General features: G+C 54.2%; 1 protein-coding gene across 1 annotated transcript in view; it reads left to right on the forward strand.

The window, feature by feature from the left end:
* Positions 1 to 16,400, forward strand: part of MAN1B1 (mannosidase alpha class 1B member 1) — a gene marked incomplete at its 5' end in the record, with an annotated part of 26,226 nt that overhangs the window by 5,768 nt on the left and 4,058 nt on the right. The window contains 6 exons of the mRNA XM_021716822.1: positions 525 to 633; positions 1,632 to 1,768; positions 11,285 to 11,436; positions 13,059 to 13,168; positions 14,670 to 14,855; positions 16,085 to 16,233. Coding sequence (XP_021572497.1) covers positions 525 to 633; positions 1,632 to 1,768; positions 11,285 to 11,436; positions 13,059 to 13,168; positions 14,670 to 14,855; positions 16,085 to 16,233 — 843 coding nt within the window. The remainder of the gene's footprint in view (positions 1 to 524; positions 634 to 1,631; positions 1,769 to 11,284; positions 11,437 to 13,058; positions 13,169 to 14,669; positions 14,856 to 16,084; positions 16,234 to 16,400) is intronic.

Raw genomic sequence — 16,400 nt, forward strand, 5'->3', positions numbered from 1 at the left:
GCCGCGCCCGAGCCGCCCGAGGCCTGCGGGCCGTCGGGGGAGGACGGCCTGGGGTTCGTTCCCGCTTCTGCGCCGCCCCGACCCGGGCGCCGGTCCCTCTTGGAGCGGAAACCTGAAGTTCCCGTGGTGTGGGTTCCTCTCAGGCAGTGGGTCACGAGCCCCACTCGGCTGGCTGCTGGTGTGTTCGTGGTGGCCGTGGGCTGACGGCAGTGACGCCCACCTCCCGGACAGGGCATGTGCCCGGCCGGGTCGGGTGCCTGCAGCACAGCACCGCGAGACCGGACGGAGATGTTTCTACGTCTGCTTTTATTCTCGTCTCACCGGGACTAGTAGGTTGTGGCATCTGTAGCTTTGTCCCAGCCGCATCGTCCCTGCTGAGAGGGATTGTTTCCCCACCCGAAACAAACACACCAGAACACTGGATCCTTCTGAATCCCTCATTGTCCTCACTGAGTCTGTGACAACCGAAGACTTTCACGTGTCGTCTTTTCAGGAGGGAACGGCGTTTTCTGTTCCTCCCTTAGAAATGGAAGCAGCTGTCAAGATTGCAGCGGAACGTGATTCTCTTCCTCCTGGCCTTTCTGATTCTCTGTGGACTCCTGTCTTACATCAACTTGGCTGACCCTTGGAAAGGTATCGGAAGCAGCTAGCTGACAGTGACGTCTGGGTTGAGGGCTGATTGGGCAGAAGCAATCCTGCATTCTACCTGAGAGTTCCGGGAGGCACATATGGCAATGGATTGGCAAGGAAGGAAGAGAAAGGTAGAGCTCTGTTTAACCAACTAGCTAGGACGTAGTTGTTAATTTGAGGCTGTCTGACTGCTTTCACGGTTCTGGTGTAAGTACTGATATCCCCAGCCCCTCCCCCCGTCTCCTCCTTCCTTCCTCTTTCTCTCCCTCCCTCTTTCTCTTTCGTGCAGTCAGTCAGGTCATCAGCTTGAACTGAATGCTTCGCCTGAATAGTCACACTGACTTTGTAGCATTTGTGAAAGTTCTGGTGAGGATGCAGGACTCTCTTCTGCATTTGTGTGTGTGTCTCACTCCGTCGCCCAGGCTGGAGTGCAGTGGCACACTCATGGCCACCACAGCCTTGACCTGCTGGGCTCAGGCGATCCTTCCACCTCAGCCTTCCAAGTAGCTGGAATCACAGGCAGGTGCCACCACGCCCAGCTAATTTTTTGATTTATTGCAGAGATGAGGTCTTGCCAAATTATCCAGGCTGATCTCGAACCCCTGGGCTCTGGCACTTCTCTTGCTTCTGCCTCCCAGCACAGGCGTAAGCCATCGTATCCAGCTCTCCTGCATTTCTCTAAGATTGCTTCTTTCAGGGGAAAAGCTAGAGAGCTCCTGCAGTTGCTCAGATAAGTTGCCTGTCTCCACCATCTCGTTCTTTCCAGAATGGAAAGTACTAAGGTGAACTAGTTGGGGTTGTGTGTTGTAGATAAGAACACGAGCTGCCTAGTGCTCTGGAAAGGACTGCTGTCTCGGCCGTTTGTGAATTCACGGCAGTGACTGTCAGGTCTCATGATGGCGTTCTATGGTAGATAAGGCATGCCAGGTGTGTTCATTAAGCAGGTTAAATCTCTTCTGGGCTCTGTGGCGTATTTGGGATGAAATTGATCTTTTGTTCAGCTCTGAATATCAGGTCAGCAGAAGAGGAGAGGCTGAGGCCAGAAATCCCTGGGCTGAAGCCAGCAAACCCACCCGTCTTACCAGCTCCTCAGAAGGCAGATGCCAACCCTCAAGACACCCTGGAGGTTTTGTCTAAGGTATGTCAGGGAATTGTGTGGAGTCACAGCTGGGGTCTGTTCCGGAAACATCTCAAGTAGCAAATACTGTTTCCAGCAGACCATGAGGAGTTGTCTTCCTCGCCACTTGTCCCGTGCGCAGCCTCACAGGCACGCCTTCTGGGCTGGCTGGGTGATGCTTGGGGGAACTGGGTGTGTTCAGTCCTTCGTTCTCTTTGAACACCGGCCATGGGCCAGTTCCCATCTTAATTGCTGGCTGCGCAGTGGTGAATAAAGCAGACCAGTCCCTTCTCTCGGAGGCCACTGGCCGGCAGCAGAGGCTGTTGAGAAGCCAGCACCAAACAGGGAGGGGTAGGTGGCATGTGGTGGCATCCTGTGTGGAAGAGAACGGGACAGCGGAATGATGGCAGGGCTGGTCCTGAGGGTGCGAGCAGCCTCTCTGAGGATGTAGTACCAGGGGAGCCTTCTGAAGGCTGAGAAGCCGCTGGCACCAGGCAGGGGGGGCAGAGCCAGGCTTGAGCCCAAGTGAGACAGCCAAGGAAGGAGGACACCGGCCTGCAAAGGGATGTGAAGTTCCCAGGGCTGGGAGAGCAAGTGAAGCTTGGATTAGCCCCGCCAGGGTCCTGCAGGTCCTGGAGGGGTGTGGGCAGGGTGGCTCAGTGCTGCCAGCTCGTCTGAGATGTATGCTGTGGAAACTGGACTGGCCGCTGGGCAGAGACGGTGGAGGGCGGGAGGCGGGGAGTGGGAGTGGGGGCTGCTGGGCTGGGGGACGCCGTGTGGTTGGAGAAAAGCTCCATAGAACTGGGCAGTGTGCAGGAGGAAGGTGACCTGGGTGGAGGGGCCGTCTGAGGCCGAGCAGACCAGTCTGGGGACACTGAGGCGCTCCGTTTCAGATTGGTCGAGTGTGAGATCCCTGGGAGGTGTCAGTGGGTGGTGTTGAGGTCTCCCAGGGGAGACAGGTCTCAGGAGTTTCCAGGCACAAGCGTTGTGCGTTTTCTGTTAGGATGGGATGGAAGAAGGGACTGGGCAGAGGCCTGGGGTGCCCCAGGCTGAGAAGCTTGCAGCGGGAGAGGATGATGGGGCAGTGGAGACTACAGGGGGTCAGGAAACAATGCCGTCAGTAGAGGCCTTCAGGAAGGAGGGGCCGGCATGTGAGTGCTGTTGGGGTTCCAGGGTTGGCACCGACCGAATTGGCTCCCGGGACCTGTAGAGGCCCTTGGGTGTGGGTTTCTGCTGCTGACAGGGCCGAGACTGTGTCTAGGAGTTGCAGTAGCACCTCGAGTCTTCAGGGCCAGGTGGAGGTTTCACTTCCCTGCAGGGCCATGACAGAAAGTGCTTTCTAACCACGGCCTTAGGGGTGGTTGCTGACCCCAGATGGCTCCTGTGGGGAGGGAGTGGGTGGAACCGGACCCTGCCCAGGGATCTGGGAGAAGGGAGTGTTGCCCTCGTGAGCTGTGCCGCCTTCACACTGTGGGAATCGTGTGTTCATAAGTTGTGTCTCAGAAACTGCCATCAGCTCAGTGGAGAGCAGCCGTTGCAGAAGCAGAAGGTACGCCACGGCCTTCTCTGGGAAAGGTGGTATTTTGTAGACACACAGCTGCTACGAGAGTAATGTCACGGGCAGAGTGTGGGGTCAGGAACTGCCCTGGAAGGAGCTGTGCCTGGTCCGAGGATCCTGTCCTTGAACAATTATGGGGCCACCATCCCACCCTGGTCAGATGTGAGTTCTGACTTGGACCAGGGTCTGTTTATAAAAACCAAATTTTCTTTAAAGCTAATAGATGTTTCCTTCCCTTTCTTTGGTCTCTGTTTTGCATATGGAGTCTCGTAATTACATGAAAACAGATCATGGCATTTTTTTCCCGTTGAAAGATGTGTTTCCACCTCTCTCTTATAAGCTTCTCATGTACTCTCGTAAGCCAGTGTCTGGCGTCCAGGAGCAGCTGGGGCAGTGCGTGATGAATATTCTGTCCTTCTCCTGTGTGGACTTGGGACTGCCCTTCCGGATACTGCCTGCACCTCCTCTCCTGCTCAGTCTCTTGCTCTTGTCCAGAGTGAGGCGTTATTTTGTCCAGACCCTTTTTTGGTATCATTTTAACTTCTTAGACTGCTTCAAATGTTATGTGTGTTGAGGAGAGAAAACGGGACCTTTTGAAAAGTATATAGGCCGGGCGTGGTAGCTCAAGCCTGTATTCCCAGCGCTTTGGGAGGCTGAGTTGAGGGGATTGCCTAAGCCCACAGGTTCGAGAACAGCCTGGGCAACTTAGCAAGACCTCTTCTCTACAGTAAATCAAAAAATTAGCTGAGTGTGGTAGCACGTGCCTGTAGTTCTGGCTACAAGGTAGACTGAGGCGGAAGGATCGCCTGAGGCCCAACAGGTTGATGCTGGGGTGGCCATGAGCATGCTACTGCACTCCGGCCTGAGAGATGGAGGGAAACTCCAACTCAAAAAAAAAGAAAGGTATATAAGGGAAAAAGTGCTACCTGTTATTCTTCCACAAAGGGGAGCTTTTGAAATATTTGGTGTATTTATTTTAGTAGTTTCATTAGAATACACACGTGTTCATAATTGAGGACCAGAATCTGAATTTGCATCCTGTTTTTCTGTGCACATTACAGAATGTTCCCTTTCATACACATTTGTATAGCTGTTTTCCATTGTATGAATACAAGTTGCTGCAGTATTTATTGAGCATTCGTTCTTCACGTATACATAATGTTCCAGTTACATCTTTTGTACATAAACCATTATTCAGTTAAAGGTTGCGACGTTTTAAACTCTTAGGATCTGTGTCACACCTAAAATTGTTCTAGAATTTGCCTCCCTGCAGTGCCTGAGAGTAGCAATCAGTTGGTATCCTGGCAGCATTTGGTGTTTTCATGTTGGAAATGTTTCTGATGTGACGGTCAAAACGTATCTAGGCCGGGCATGGCGGCTCACACCTGTGTAATCCCAGCACTCTGGGAGGCCAAGGAGGGAGGATTGCTTGAGCCCAGGAGTTCGAGACCAGCCTGAGCAACACAGCAAGACATCATCTTTACAAAAAGTTTTTAAAATTAGCCAGGTTTGGTGGCCTGTGCCTATAGTCCCAGCTACTTGGGAAGCTGAGGTCAAAGGATCACCTCAGCCCGGGAGGTCGAGGCCATAGTGAGCTACGATCATGCCACTGTACTTCAACCTGGACAACAGAGTGAGACTTCGACTCAGAAATAAAAAATAAAAAGTAAAAAACAAACAAAAAATGGTGTCTGTTTTCCTTTTCTTTTTTTCTTTTTTTTTGAGTTGGAGTCTCATTCTGTTGCTCAGGCTGGAGTGCAGTGGCATGCTTACAGCCACCACAGCCTTGACCTGCTGGGTTCAGGGAATCCTTCTGCCTCAGCCTTCCAAATAGCTGGAACTACAGGCACGACCTGCCTGCCTATTTTTTTTTCTTCTTCTTGTAGAGATGAGGTCTCGCCAAGTTGCCCAGGCTGGTCTCGAACCCCTGATCTGAGGCATTCCTCCTGCCTCGGTCTCCCAAAGTGCTGGGATTACAGACTTGAGCCACTGTGCCCAGCCTGGTGTCTGCTTTTCATGGACATTTGTTTTTCTCTTGTAAAAGTTGGCCATTTTCAGGTCAGGTGTGGTAGTTCACACCTGTGATCCTAGCACTTTGGGAGGCTGAGGCAAGAGGATTGCTTGAGCCCAGGAGTTCCAGACCAGCCTGGGCAACATAGCGAGAGCCCATGTCTACAAAAAAAATGATAATTAGCTAGGTGTGGTGGCATGGATAGTCTCAGCTATTTGGGAGGCTGAGGCAGAAGGATTGCATAAGGGCAGGAGCTTGAGGCTGCAGTGAAGCACTGCTGTACTCCAGCCTAGGTCACAGTGAGACCATGTCTCTGAAAGTCAAAAAGAAGAAAGAAAAAAAGAAAGGTTTGGCTGCTTTCAAGGCAATGAATAACCCCCCCCCGTGCTGTCCCATTCTGTGGAGTGTCCATGTCCTTTGAGTATCCTGTGAGTTTAATGTTTTCCTGTATTGTATGTTTGAATGTTTTATGAGTTATGCTGCTTATGACTCCATCAGGCTTACAGATTAGAGTTTCAGAGAACTCTGCTATATGCCAGTAATAACGAATTAGAAAATACTATTGAAGCCAGGCTCGGTGGCTCAAGCCTGTCATCCCAGCACTTTGGAAGGCCGAGGCGAGAGGATTGCCTTAGCTCAGGGGTTCGAGACCAGCCTGGGCAACTTGGTGAGACCTTGTCTCTACAATAAATAAAAAAATAAGTTGGGCATGGTAGTATGCTCCTGTAGTTCCAGCTACTGGGAAGGCTGAGGTGGAAGGATTGCCTGAGCCCAGCCAATCAAGACTGCAGTGTCCATGAGTGTGTCCCTATGCTCCAGCCTGGGTGACAGAGTAAGACTCCAACTACAAAGGAAAAAGAAAAGAAAATACTATTGCAAAGAGATCTCTATCGCAATAGCAAGAGAAGAATATTAATGAGTTCATAGGAGTAATCCTGACATTAGGATGTACAAGATCGGTATGAATAAAACTACAGAAGCCAGAGACTTTTAAAAAGACCTGAGTAATTAGACACTGTCTTCTTCTGCTGTAAAGATTTAAATTCTCCCTAAATTAACCTTTAAATCCATTGAATTCCCATCAAAATTTTGCCTTCTGTTTTTTTTGTTTTGTTTTTTGAGTTGGAGTCTCACTCTGTCGGCCAGACTGGAGTGCAGCGGCCGCTCCCGGCCACCGCAGCCTCAACCTGCCGGGCTCCGGCGATCCTTCCACCTCAGCCTTCCGAGTACCTGGAACTACAGGCACATGCTACCACACCCGGCTAGTTTTTTGATTTATTGTAGAGATGAGGTCTCACCAAGTTGCCCAGGTGGGTCACGAACCCACGGGACCTTCTGTTTTTAAAAGAAGTTTGAGAAGAAGATTCTAAAATTCATATGGAAAAGAATATTTGGGGGTAAATCTCAGATGAATTTCCCTACAGGATCATAAAACTGTGATTATTAAACTCGTGATGATTTTATTTAAATTTTATTTTAGAGTTTGTGGTATAAGTGAGAATTTTCTGCATAAGTAGGCTGCATGCAGGTGGAGTTTGGGCTTCTAACTGGCACTGTCTCCCCCTGGCATGGGCCGGGTACCCATTGTATTGCCACGTGCCCCATGAGGGTAATTTGAGGTTGGGCAGTCTCAGTGATATAATCCCAGGAGCTCCTTCTGACCCTCCGTGCTGGACTGAGTAGCAGGGAAGTGGAGAGTCCAGTGGCTGAGAGACCAAGGGAAACAGAAAGACCAGGCGAGTCCATGATGGACCTGAATTAGAGTCCAGAAAGAGAGAAGGAACTTACAGGAGCGCTTCATGTGAGACACTTCGAGTGATGGTCAAGGGTAGACTCTTCAGTGAATGACCTTGGGACAGCTGGCCATCTGTGGGAAAAATGAAGGTAGATCTGTTCCATCCAGCAAGCCAAAAGTAAGCCCCACAGAGAGCCATGTACGGTCATGTGCCGTGGAATGATGTTTCAGTCAACAGTGAACCCATCTGTGGGGGTGTCCCTTGAGATTATAATGGGGCTGAAACATTCCTGTCACTTAGCGAAGTGGCCGTCGTAGCACTGGGCGCTTCCCACGTGTCTGTGGACCACCAGACCCATTGTGCTGCCAGCCATACAAGAGTCTAGCACACGCAGTCATGTCTAGTGTGTGGTGCTTGATGGAATAGGCTGTCACCGATTTATGCCTTACTGTACTAAGTATTATTTTGGAGCGTGCTCCTGCTTAGTGAGAAAGTTGGCTGTGAAACAGCCTCAGGCAGGTCCTTCAGGAGGTGTCCGGAAGCACGCGTTGTTATCACAGGGGATGGCGAGTCCATGCGTGTGACTGCCCCGAAGACCTTCCAGTGGGGCAAGACGTGGAAGTGGAAGACAGGGCATTGATGGTCCTTTGCAGGCCCCAGCAAAGACATGTGTTTGTGTCTTCGTTTTTAACAAACAAGTGTAAAAACTAAGGCTCAGTGTGGTGGCTCACGCCATAATCCCAGCACTTTGGGGGGCCGAGGCGAGAGGATTGCCTGAGCCCAGGGGTTCGAGACCCACCTAGGCCACTTGGCAAGACCTCATCTCTGCAGTGAATGAAGCTTAGTGTGGCTAAGTGTAGTGTTAGTGAAGTCCACAGTAGTGCACAGCGATGCCATGTCCTGGGCCATCACATCCACCCACTGCTCGTCCCTTGTCACATCGCCCAATTCTACAAACTCCGTCCATGGTGTACCTTTTTCATCTTGTATGCTGTATTTTCACTGTGTATTTAGACCACAAACAACCACAGTGTTACGGGTGCCTGTGGTATTCAGTACAGTCATGCGGCACAGGTTTGTAGCCTCAGTATGCAGTAGGCGGTGCCCCCCAGGCTTAAGAAAGTGTGATGACTGCACAATATTGAAATTACCTTGTGACGCCTTTCTCAGAACGTGTCCCTGCCATTTAGCATGCAAGGCTGTAAGAAACTAGGACCGTGTATTGGGAGACACTGGGACAGCACTTAGCAGCCCTGGTGGAGGAGGACACGAAGCTGAGAAGCTACAGAGGGAAGGACTGGCAGCTGTAACCACACGGGAGAGGGAACTTGCGCACCGAAGATGGCCATGTGTTCTCTTGCTGGGTGGAGTGTTCTGACCTGGCCATTAGGTACAGCTGGTCTCTTGTGCAACTCGCGGCCTCTGCTCCCTTGACTTCCGTCCACCTTTGTGTCCGTTGTTGGCACAGGGCATTGACATCTTCAGCTGTCGCTCAGAACTGTCTGTCTTCTTCCAGTTCTGTCACTTTGTGTTAGATATCTGGGGGTCTGTTGCTGGACGTGTTTGTGTTTGTCATAACTGTATCTATTGGGTGAGCTGACCTGTCAACAGGTACTGCCCTTGTCTCTGGGAGCCTTTCGGATTCGAAGTACATTTTGTCTAATGTTGGTGGAGCCACCCTTCTCTCTTTTGGTTACTGTTTGCATGGAATATCTTGTTTCTATCCTTTTATTTTCAACTTGTGTTTTGGATTTAAAGCGAGTCTTTTGTGGACAGCACAGTTTAAACTTTTAATTATTTTTTTAGCCCATCAGCAGACTTGAAAGAAGATGGTCAGTAATCTATGCAGAGCAGCAAACTGACAAATTGGCTTTCCGTGCTGCTGGGGGGATAGGTTGGTGAACCCCTTTTTTGAAGGCATGTTAGCGCTGGTAATTTTACACATAGGCACATTTCAGCAGAGGCTTTTCTCCTTGGTATCCTTCATAATGAATGACTTGCAGACAAGTATAAAAATGCATGTAATAGGATATCACTGCTTCATTGTTCTTCTAATAAAGTTGCCTTGTATTTGCAAGATGACTCTGTGCTCATTGAGACAAGTGGAGCTATCTAACAAGCAGTTTCAGGCACCACCTCCACCTGAGCGCAGGCCTGCAAGGCAGACCTGGCCACAGCCTCGCAAGTCTTTCCTGACTGCCCATACGGTGCCTGTGAAGGGTCTTGGAGCTGTGCATAATAAAGGCAGGACTTGGGCCGGGCTCGGTGGCTCAGCCTGTAATCCCAGCACTTTGGGAGGCCAAGGTGAGTGGATTGCCTGAGCCCACGGGTCCGAGACCCGCCTGGGCAACTTGACAAGACCTCATCTCTACAATAAATCAAAAATCAGCTGGGCGTGGTAAGCGCACGCCTGTAGTTCCAGCTACTTGGAAGGCTGAGGTAGAAGGATCGCCGGAACCCAGCAGGTCGAGGCTGCAGTGGCCGGGAGCGGCCACTGCACGCCTCTGGGCGACAGAGTAAGACTCCAACTCAAAAAAAAAAGGCAGGACTCACCCGTCCTCTGCTGCACTGCTCGCTTTCTTCCCTTGTGACATATGATGAACATCCCTTTAGATCATAGGGTACCAGTCAGACTTTTTTTTTTTTTTTTTTTAGTCAGGGTCTCACTCTGTTGCCCAGACCGGAGTGCAGTGGCACACTCACGGCCACCGCAGCCTCGACCTCCTGGGCTCAGGCGATCCTCTCACCTCAGCTTTCCAAGTAGCTGAACTACAGTTGTGCGCTACCACGCCCGGCTCATTCAAATTGCACAAAAAAGCAAATAAAGGGATGGAATATATACTGAGATTTGATCGATCGGTTGAGAAGTGGTTTCCAGGAATCACGAGTGTGTCCTTCCACATCTTTGAACAGTAGACTGGACAAGAAATTACATATCATTAATTGGGAGGAAGAGGCCAGGCTCGGTGGCTCAAGCCTGTAATCCTAGCACTTTGAAAGGCCTAAGTGAGAGGATTGCCTGAGCCCACAGGTTTGAAACCAGCCTGGGTAACTTGGTGAGACCCCGTCTCTAGTAAATCAGAAATGAGCCGGGCATGGTAGCGCGCACCCCTAGTTCTGGCTACTTGGAAGGCTGAGGTGGCCGTGCGTGTGCCACTGCGCTCCAGCCTGGGCGGCGGAGTGAGACTCCAACTAAAAGAAATACAAGGACATGTATGTTTGGGAGGAAGAAAACGAGGCTGCATTGGTCTGCTTGAATAGAAGAACACCAGGTGGAAGAAGTCCAACAAGTCCTGTGGCACAATATGTGTCTGTGAGCCAGCAGTGCATGTCGGTGGCTGTTTCACATGTTACCACGCATTAGGAAAATATGAGATATCAAATTTTGATCTTTTTTGGTCAAAAGTTCCTCGGTGTCCAAAATTCCATTATAAACCAAATCCATTACAGTAATTGGTTCCAGTGCTATACAATTTAACATGAAGTGATGTGTTTTTCACTATTTTGTAAAAGGAGTACAGTCTGTTGGCTGGTAGGTGAAACTCGAGATTTCTCCGAGTGCGAAGGGTTGAAATTGCTGCCTAATTTTTAGTAACTGTGCATCCTTTCAACTTCTGTTGGGGAACAGTGGCACAAAACGGTGGTTGGGTTGCCACGGAACACGGCGGCCATCGGAGGGAAGAAGTCAGGCTCTCAGAGACATGGGAGGCTTGTCGTGGAGTAAATGGTCCCTCAGAGTTGCTCCTCCTTGGCCCTGTCTCATGGGAGGAGGAGGATGGGACCTTGTCTACGCGCGTGAAGTGCACAGCTCAGGGCTGGGCCCGTGTCCGCCTGGTGGGGCACGGGGACGCTGGGTTCTGTCATTGGAGCCCTTGCTCTCTGTTGTGGGCGTGAAGAGTCGGAGGCCCGGGAGCGGCCTGGAGCCCCCAGGGTCTCTGTTCCAGCCTTCTCTCGTTTGCTCTTAGGATCTGTGACAGTCTGGAAATACTCCAGCAGGGTTCAGCCCCTTCATCTGGGGCTGTGCTCACAAGCCGCTCCACGGAGCGCATCTCCCAAGTCTGCAGGTGGTGTTTCGCATGGAAACCAGTGTCGAGAGGGCGAGCTCTGTATGGCCAGCCTCCATAGCCCCGGGGGAAGTGGGTCTGCGTCTGAGGGGCGAGTGTGAGGTGTGGCAGGAGGAGCAGCTCGGAGGTGGTTGCGTGGTTTTCACGAGTCCTCTGGGTTTTGCGTAGAAGCCTCAAAAGCCTGTCCGCTGGGAACCGCCCCACCTGCAGATCAGAGCCCCTGGGAAGGACTTGAAGGATGGGACACAGGATGATGCTGAGCAAAGGGAGGAAGTCCCCGACAATGCCCAGGAGGAGGAGGCACAGAGGACGGGCATCAGGTACGGAGCAGCAGGGGCGGTCTGGGTGGGCGGCCGCTCTGCAAGGAGGCTGTTGTGCTCCAAAAACAAGACGGCGAGAACCAGCATCAGTCTAAAGCCTGCTTTCCATTTGCAACAGACAAGACGTGCTCTGTAGTCTCTCTTTGTTAAACTCAGGTTACAGAATGAAGTGTTAAGAACTAGAGGTCTGAGCGAGTTGGGTCAAGGACCGCTCCTTGTGAGCGGCAGTGGTGTTGGAACAAGGCCACATGTCACGTGTGTGAAGGTTGTGAGTGTGGCTCGGGGCATGGAGGGGACGGCCTGGGGACGGGGACGAGGCTTGGGCCTTTCCCTCTGGCAGCAGGCAGCCATGGAGGTGCACGGCTGGCTGCCTGGGCCGCCCCCTTTCCCGAGCCCCTCTGGCTGGGCAGAAAGCAGAGCGAAGGGGGTTGCTGCTGTGCCCAGGCTCCCAGGGGGCTGTCCAGGTTGTAGGATCCCAGGGAGCCTCGATGCTGAGGGTGTCAGCCTCACATCCTGCTCATTTGAGGTTTCAAGCACACACTTGGTGTGCTGGAGCTGAGGGCTGGGCTCCCTGCCGGCCCTCTGCTCCCCACGGTGAGTCTGGCTAGGGTTGGGGGCCAGACCCGAGCTCTGCTCCTGAGGCTTTCGAAGCGGACAGGGACCAGGTGGGGGGCTGTCAGCAGGAGTGGCTGAGACGGGCTCCCTCAGCCTGGAGAGCTGGGGAAGCGGGATTGGAAACCCTGGCCTCAGGAGCACAGGCCAGAGCAGGCGAGGGAGTACCCCTGAGAGAACGTGGCCCCACAGCTCTTGGTGGCATTTGTACAGATGAACAGTTTTACTTTCAGAGCAAAAGAACACTTTGACCTGAGCTTGTAAATGTACTGCGCTTGTATTCCTGAGACACGAGCTGTCACGGATTCAAAAGACGTTTGGCTAGCTGGACGTGGTGGCACGTGCCTGTGGTTCCAGCTACTTGGAAGGCTAGGGTGGATGGATCGCCTGAGCCCAGCAAGCCGAGGCTGCGGTGGCCGTGAGCATGCCACTGCACTCCAGTCTGGGTGACAGAGTGAGACTCTGACTCCAAAAAAACCCAAGGCATTTGGCTGAGCCAGGCCCATCATGGTCCGTAAGAGAACGTGTGTGTCCTGTGACAGCTGGGAGGCTGTGGGCAGGCTCCTGCCCACTCCTGATCTCCAGCCCAGTGATTGTGCTCTAGGACTGTGAGTGGCCGTATATCCCGTGTCTAGAGACAGGCCCCCTCTGTGTGGCAATCCATCCCAGCATCCTCGTTCACCTCATGGCTGCTCACATCCCAGTTTAGCTGACAGGTTCTCTGTCCTCCGCCAGAGAGGCCCTCAGCCTCCAGCTGCCGCTTCCTGCCACAGTGCAGTTTCTCTCGGCCCCCCGCTCTGCAGTCTCTGACTTCGGCCACTCCCATGGGACAGCGCCGTGATCCCGACTCCCAGGCCTGGGTATTCGGGACCCCCGCCGTTTTCCTCCCACACAGCAGCCTTGCAGGGCAGGGCGGCAGGCCCCGTGGCTCAGGCCCTGCCTTGGCATGGTGGGGCAGGGGATGTGGAGCCGCGCCTACTGCCGCTGACCACTATCCTTCTCTCCCAAAGCTGGCGGGGAGCCATGATTGAGCCTGAGCAGGGCACCGAGGCCCCTTCGCGCAGAGCGGACTTGCCCACCAGGCCCGAAGTGCCGCCGGCCCGGATGCAGAGCCAACCAGGTGAGGCCCCGCCTGTGCCTCGTTGGCCGCCTGCATTCTGAGGGTGGGCGCGGGGTCTGGGCCGTGGCACCTGGCCCTGCCGGGCCGCGGTGCAACTTGTCCTTCGGCATGCACTGGCTGTCTGGGTCCTCAGTCCCCTCCCTTGGCAGCGTGTGGCCCCTCTGTGGCCTGTTGTCAGGTGTCTGAGCCCTTGGCTGCAGGAGAGGGCGTGTGTGTCGGGAGGTCTGATTTTGCTGCTCTGGGCCTGGGCCGGGTTGCACGGGGCACGCAGCCCGTCCACTCACCCGGGCCTGTGAATCTGGCAGCTCTGATGCTGCTGTGTTCCAGAGTCTCTCCGTGGCAGGCTCACTTGGCGGTGGCCGGGGCGAGGCTCCACACATGCCTGGCCGCCTCGTGTCTCACAGGCCCTCGGCGCGGAGTCCCTGCGCAGTCCCAGCCTTCAGAAAGGAACATGAAGGCTTAGGGTAGTCACTGCTGGGGCCGTCTGCTGCCTGTGGGGCTCCGCTCTGGCCATGCTGCCCTTGGAGGGAGCAACCCCGGCATGTGAGGAACACGTGGCAGTCCCTGTGGCATTGCACACGGATGGACCAAGCTGTGGCAGCAGCAGGAGTGGCCCAGGACCTCACGTGAGAGGTTGTGGATGGGCCGTGACACACGAGTCTCCACGTGGGAGTCTGTTGTGTGTTTTCTTCACAAATGGGGGAGGAAAACATCCCAGATAAGAGCGAGGTCACCGCTGGCAGCTCTCCTGATAGACGTCAGCGTGTCTGTACCGTGTCACTTTCTCTGTGACCGCCTGAAGCCAGCCCGGCAGAGCGTGATAGAGCCCCCGCTGTCAGTGCTGGCTCTTCTGAGTCCGTGTTGTACACGGCAGCACCTAGGACCCTGTAGCCTTGCCTGCTGCTTCAGGGCCTGTCCAGCAGCCCTCGGGGGTCTGCCCTTTTCCCATTTGGCCAGAGGCCACTGAGGCCTGAGGCAAACATTCCTGCCCAGGCCCATGACACAAGTGTGCTGGCCCTGCCAGCTGCCGCCCACAACAAGCCACCTCTCCCCGAGGGTCACCTTTGCCCCTGGGCAGGCTGCGTTCCACCAAGAGTCCCCCTCACCCTTGGGCAGGCGGTGTCTCCCTGTCGCCCCTGGGCAGGCCGCGTTCCCCCGAGGGTCCCCCCTGCCCTGGGCTGGCCCATCGCCCTGAAGCTTCCCCCCTTGCCCTGGACAGGCCAGGTTCCCCCAAGGGTCCCCCTGGCTTTGGGCTGACCCTGTTCCCCGAGGCTCCCCTCACTCCTGGGCTGGTCTTATCCCCCAAGGGTCTGCCTTGCCCTGGCTGGCCCCGTCCCCCCAGGGGTCCTGCCTCTGTGTCCAGCCTTCGCTGCGCTTGCCGCTGCCTACCTGCCCTGTTACTCCGTGCATGCCCCAGGGGTCACAGAGGCACCCACCAGAGCATCTCCATCAGTGACCTGACACCAGGACCACGGCCCCACCACCGTGTCTCCTCTCCTAGCACGTCCGAACGACCGGCAGCAGGGGGTGATCGATGCCTTCCTGCACGCGTGGAAGGGGTACCGCAGGTTCGCCTGGGGCCACGACGAGCTGAAGCCCGTGTCCAGGTCCTTCAGCGAGTGGTTTGGCTTGGGCCTCACGCTCATCGACGCCCTGGACACCATGTGGATCTTGGGGCTGAGGAAAGGTATGGGGTCACTCTGGGGGCCAGTCCTCCATGCGACTGCCCGGGCCGACGCCCTGCGTGAGGGTCACACACAGGGTCGCGGCTACCCTCTCCAGCAGAGCGGGACGTCCGCTCCAGGGCTCCGGAGTGGGTGTGCCTGGTGTGGCAGTGCCTGTCCCAGCATCCAGCCCCGAGCACATCGGACAGCCGTCCCTGTCCTCTGTGAGAGCGGAGGTTGCCTCTGGGGGCTTCCAGGGGCATTCCCAGTCTGAGTCTGCTGGGCTGGTGGGCGGTGCTGAAGGACCCAGGCCTGTGTCCACCTGGCCTGGCCTCCCTAGACACGCGGCTCTGGTGGATGCGGGGAGTGTGTGTCTACAGTTGTTGTTTATGGAACATTTGTTTTTCTTTATTTTACTTAGGTATTTTCTGAGTTGGAGTCTCTCTACCACCCAGGCTGGAGTGCAGTGGCACAATCTTAGCTCACTGCAGCCTTGACCTCCTGGGCTCTGACGATCCACTTGCCTCATTGCCTGAGTAGCTGGAACTACAGGCGTGCACTGCCAGGCCCAGCTAATTTTTTTGTTTTTGTTATGGAGACGAGGTCTCACCATGTTGCCCAGGCTGGTCTCAAACTTTGAGGCTCAAGTAATCCTCCCAGAGTGCCAGAATCACAGGCACGAGCCACTGTACCTTACTTTTTTTGCCCCCACATTGGAGTCTCGTTCTGTCGCCCAGGCTGGAGTGCAGTGGCACACTCACAGCCACCTCAGCCTCGACCTGCTGGGTTCGGGCAGTCTTTCCGCCTCAGTCTTCCAAGTAGCCGGAACTACTAATTTTTTGATTTATTGTAGACACAAGGTCTCGCCAAGTTGCCCAGGCTGGTCTCAAACCTGTGGGCTCAGGCAGTCCCCTCACCTCAGCCTCCCAAAGTGCTGGGATTATAGGTGTGAGCCAGTGCGCCCAGCCTTAGTTACTTCTTAAGGAATATTTTAAACATTTGCCAAATTTTTTAATAGGTTAAAGACCACCAGCCAGCCACTCATTCGGTCTTCTCTATCATGGCCTTTGGCAACCGCTGGTGTTCACAGCGGTTGCGCAACTGGCTCTGTTTTATCCACATATGTTGGAAAGTTCCAGGTTTACCCCTTTGAGATGGAAGGTGACGTGGAAACCCTGCAGGAGATTGACATACTCCAGGACACAGATCAGCCACTCATTTGCTTCCTTGTCCTTTGCTGTTTGTACCCTAGAATTCGAAGAAGCCCGGAAGTGGGTGTCCAAGAGGTTGCGCTTTGAGAAGGATGTGGATGTCAACCTCTTCGAGAGCACAATCCGCATCCTCGGGGGACTCCTGAGCGCCTACCACCTGTCAGGGGACAGCCTCTTCCTGCGGAGGGCTGTGCGTGTCTGAGTGCCCCAGGGCGGGTGGGCAGGCAGGTGCCCCACAACTGCTCCTGGCCTGAGGGAGCTGTGGCCGGGTGTCCCCTCTCCCCCGGTTGCGTTGAGTGGCGGCCATGCCTGCGTGCGTGAGCCTTGGAGACGGTCGACTCGTGACTGGTGGCCCTG

Source organism: Carlito syrichta, unplaced genomic scaffold (assembly GCF_000164805.1).
Source record: "Carlito syrichta isolate Samal-C Ts95f unplaced genomic scaffold, Tarsius_syrichta-2.0.1 Scaffold106284, whole genome shotgun sequence".
NCBI classification, from domain to species: domain Eukaryota; kingdom Metazoa; phylum Chordata; class Mammalia; order Primates; family Tarsiidae; genus Carlito; species Carlito syrichta.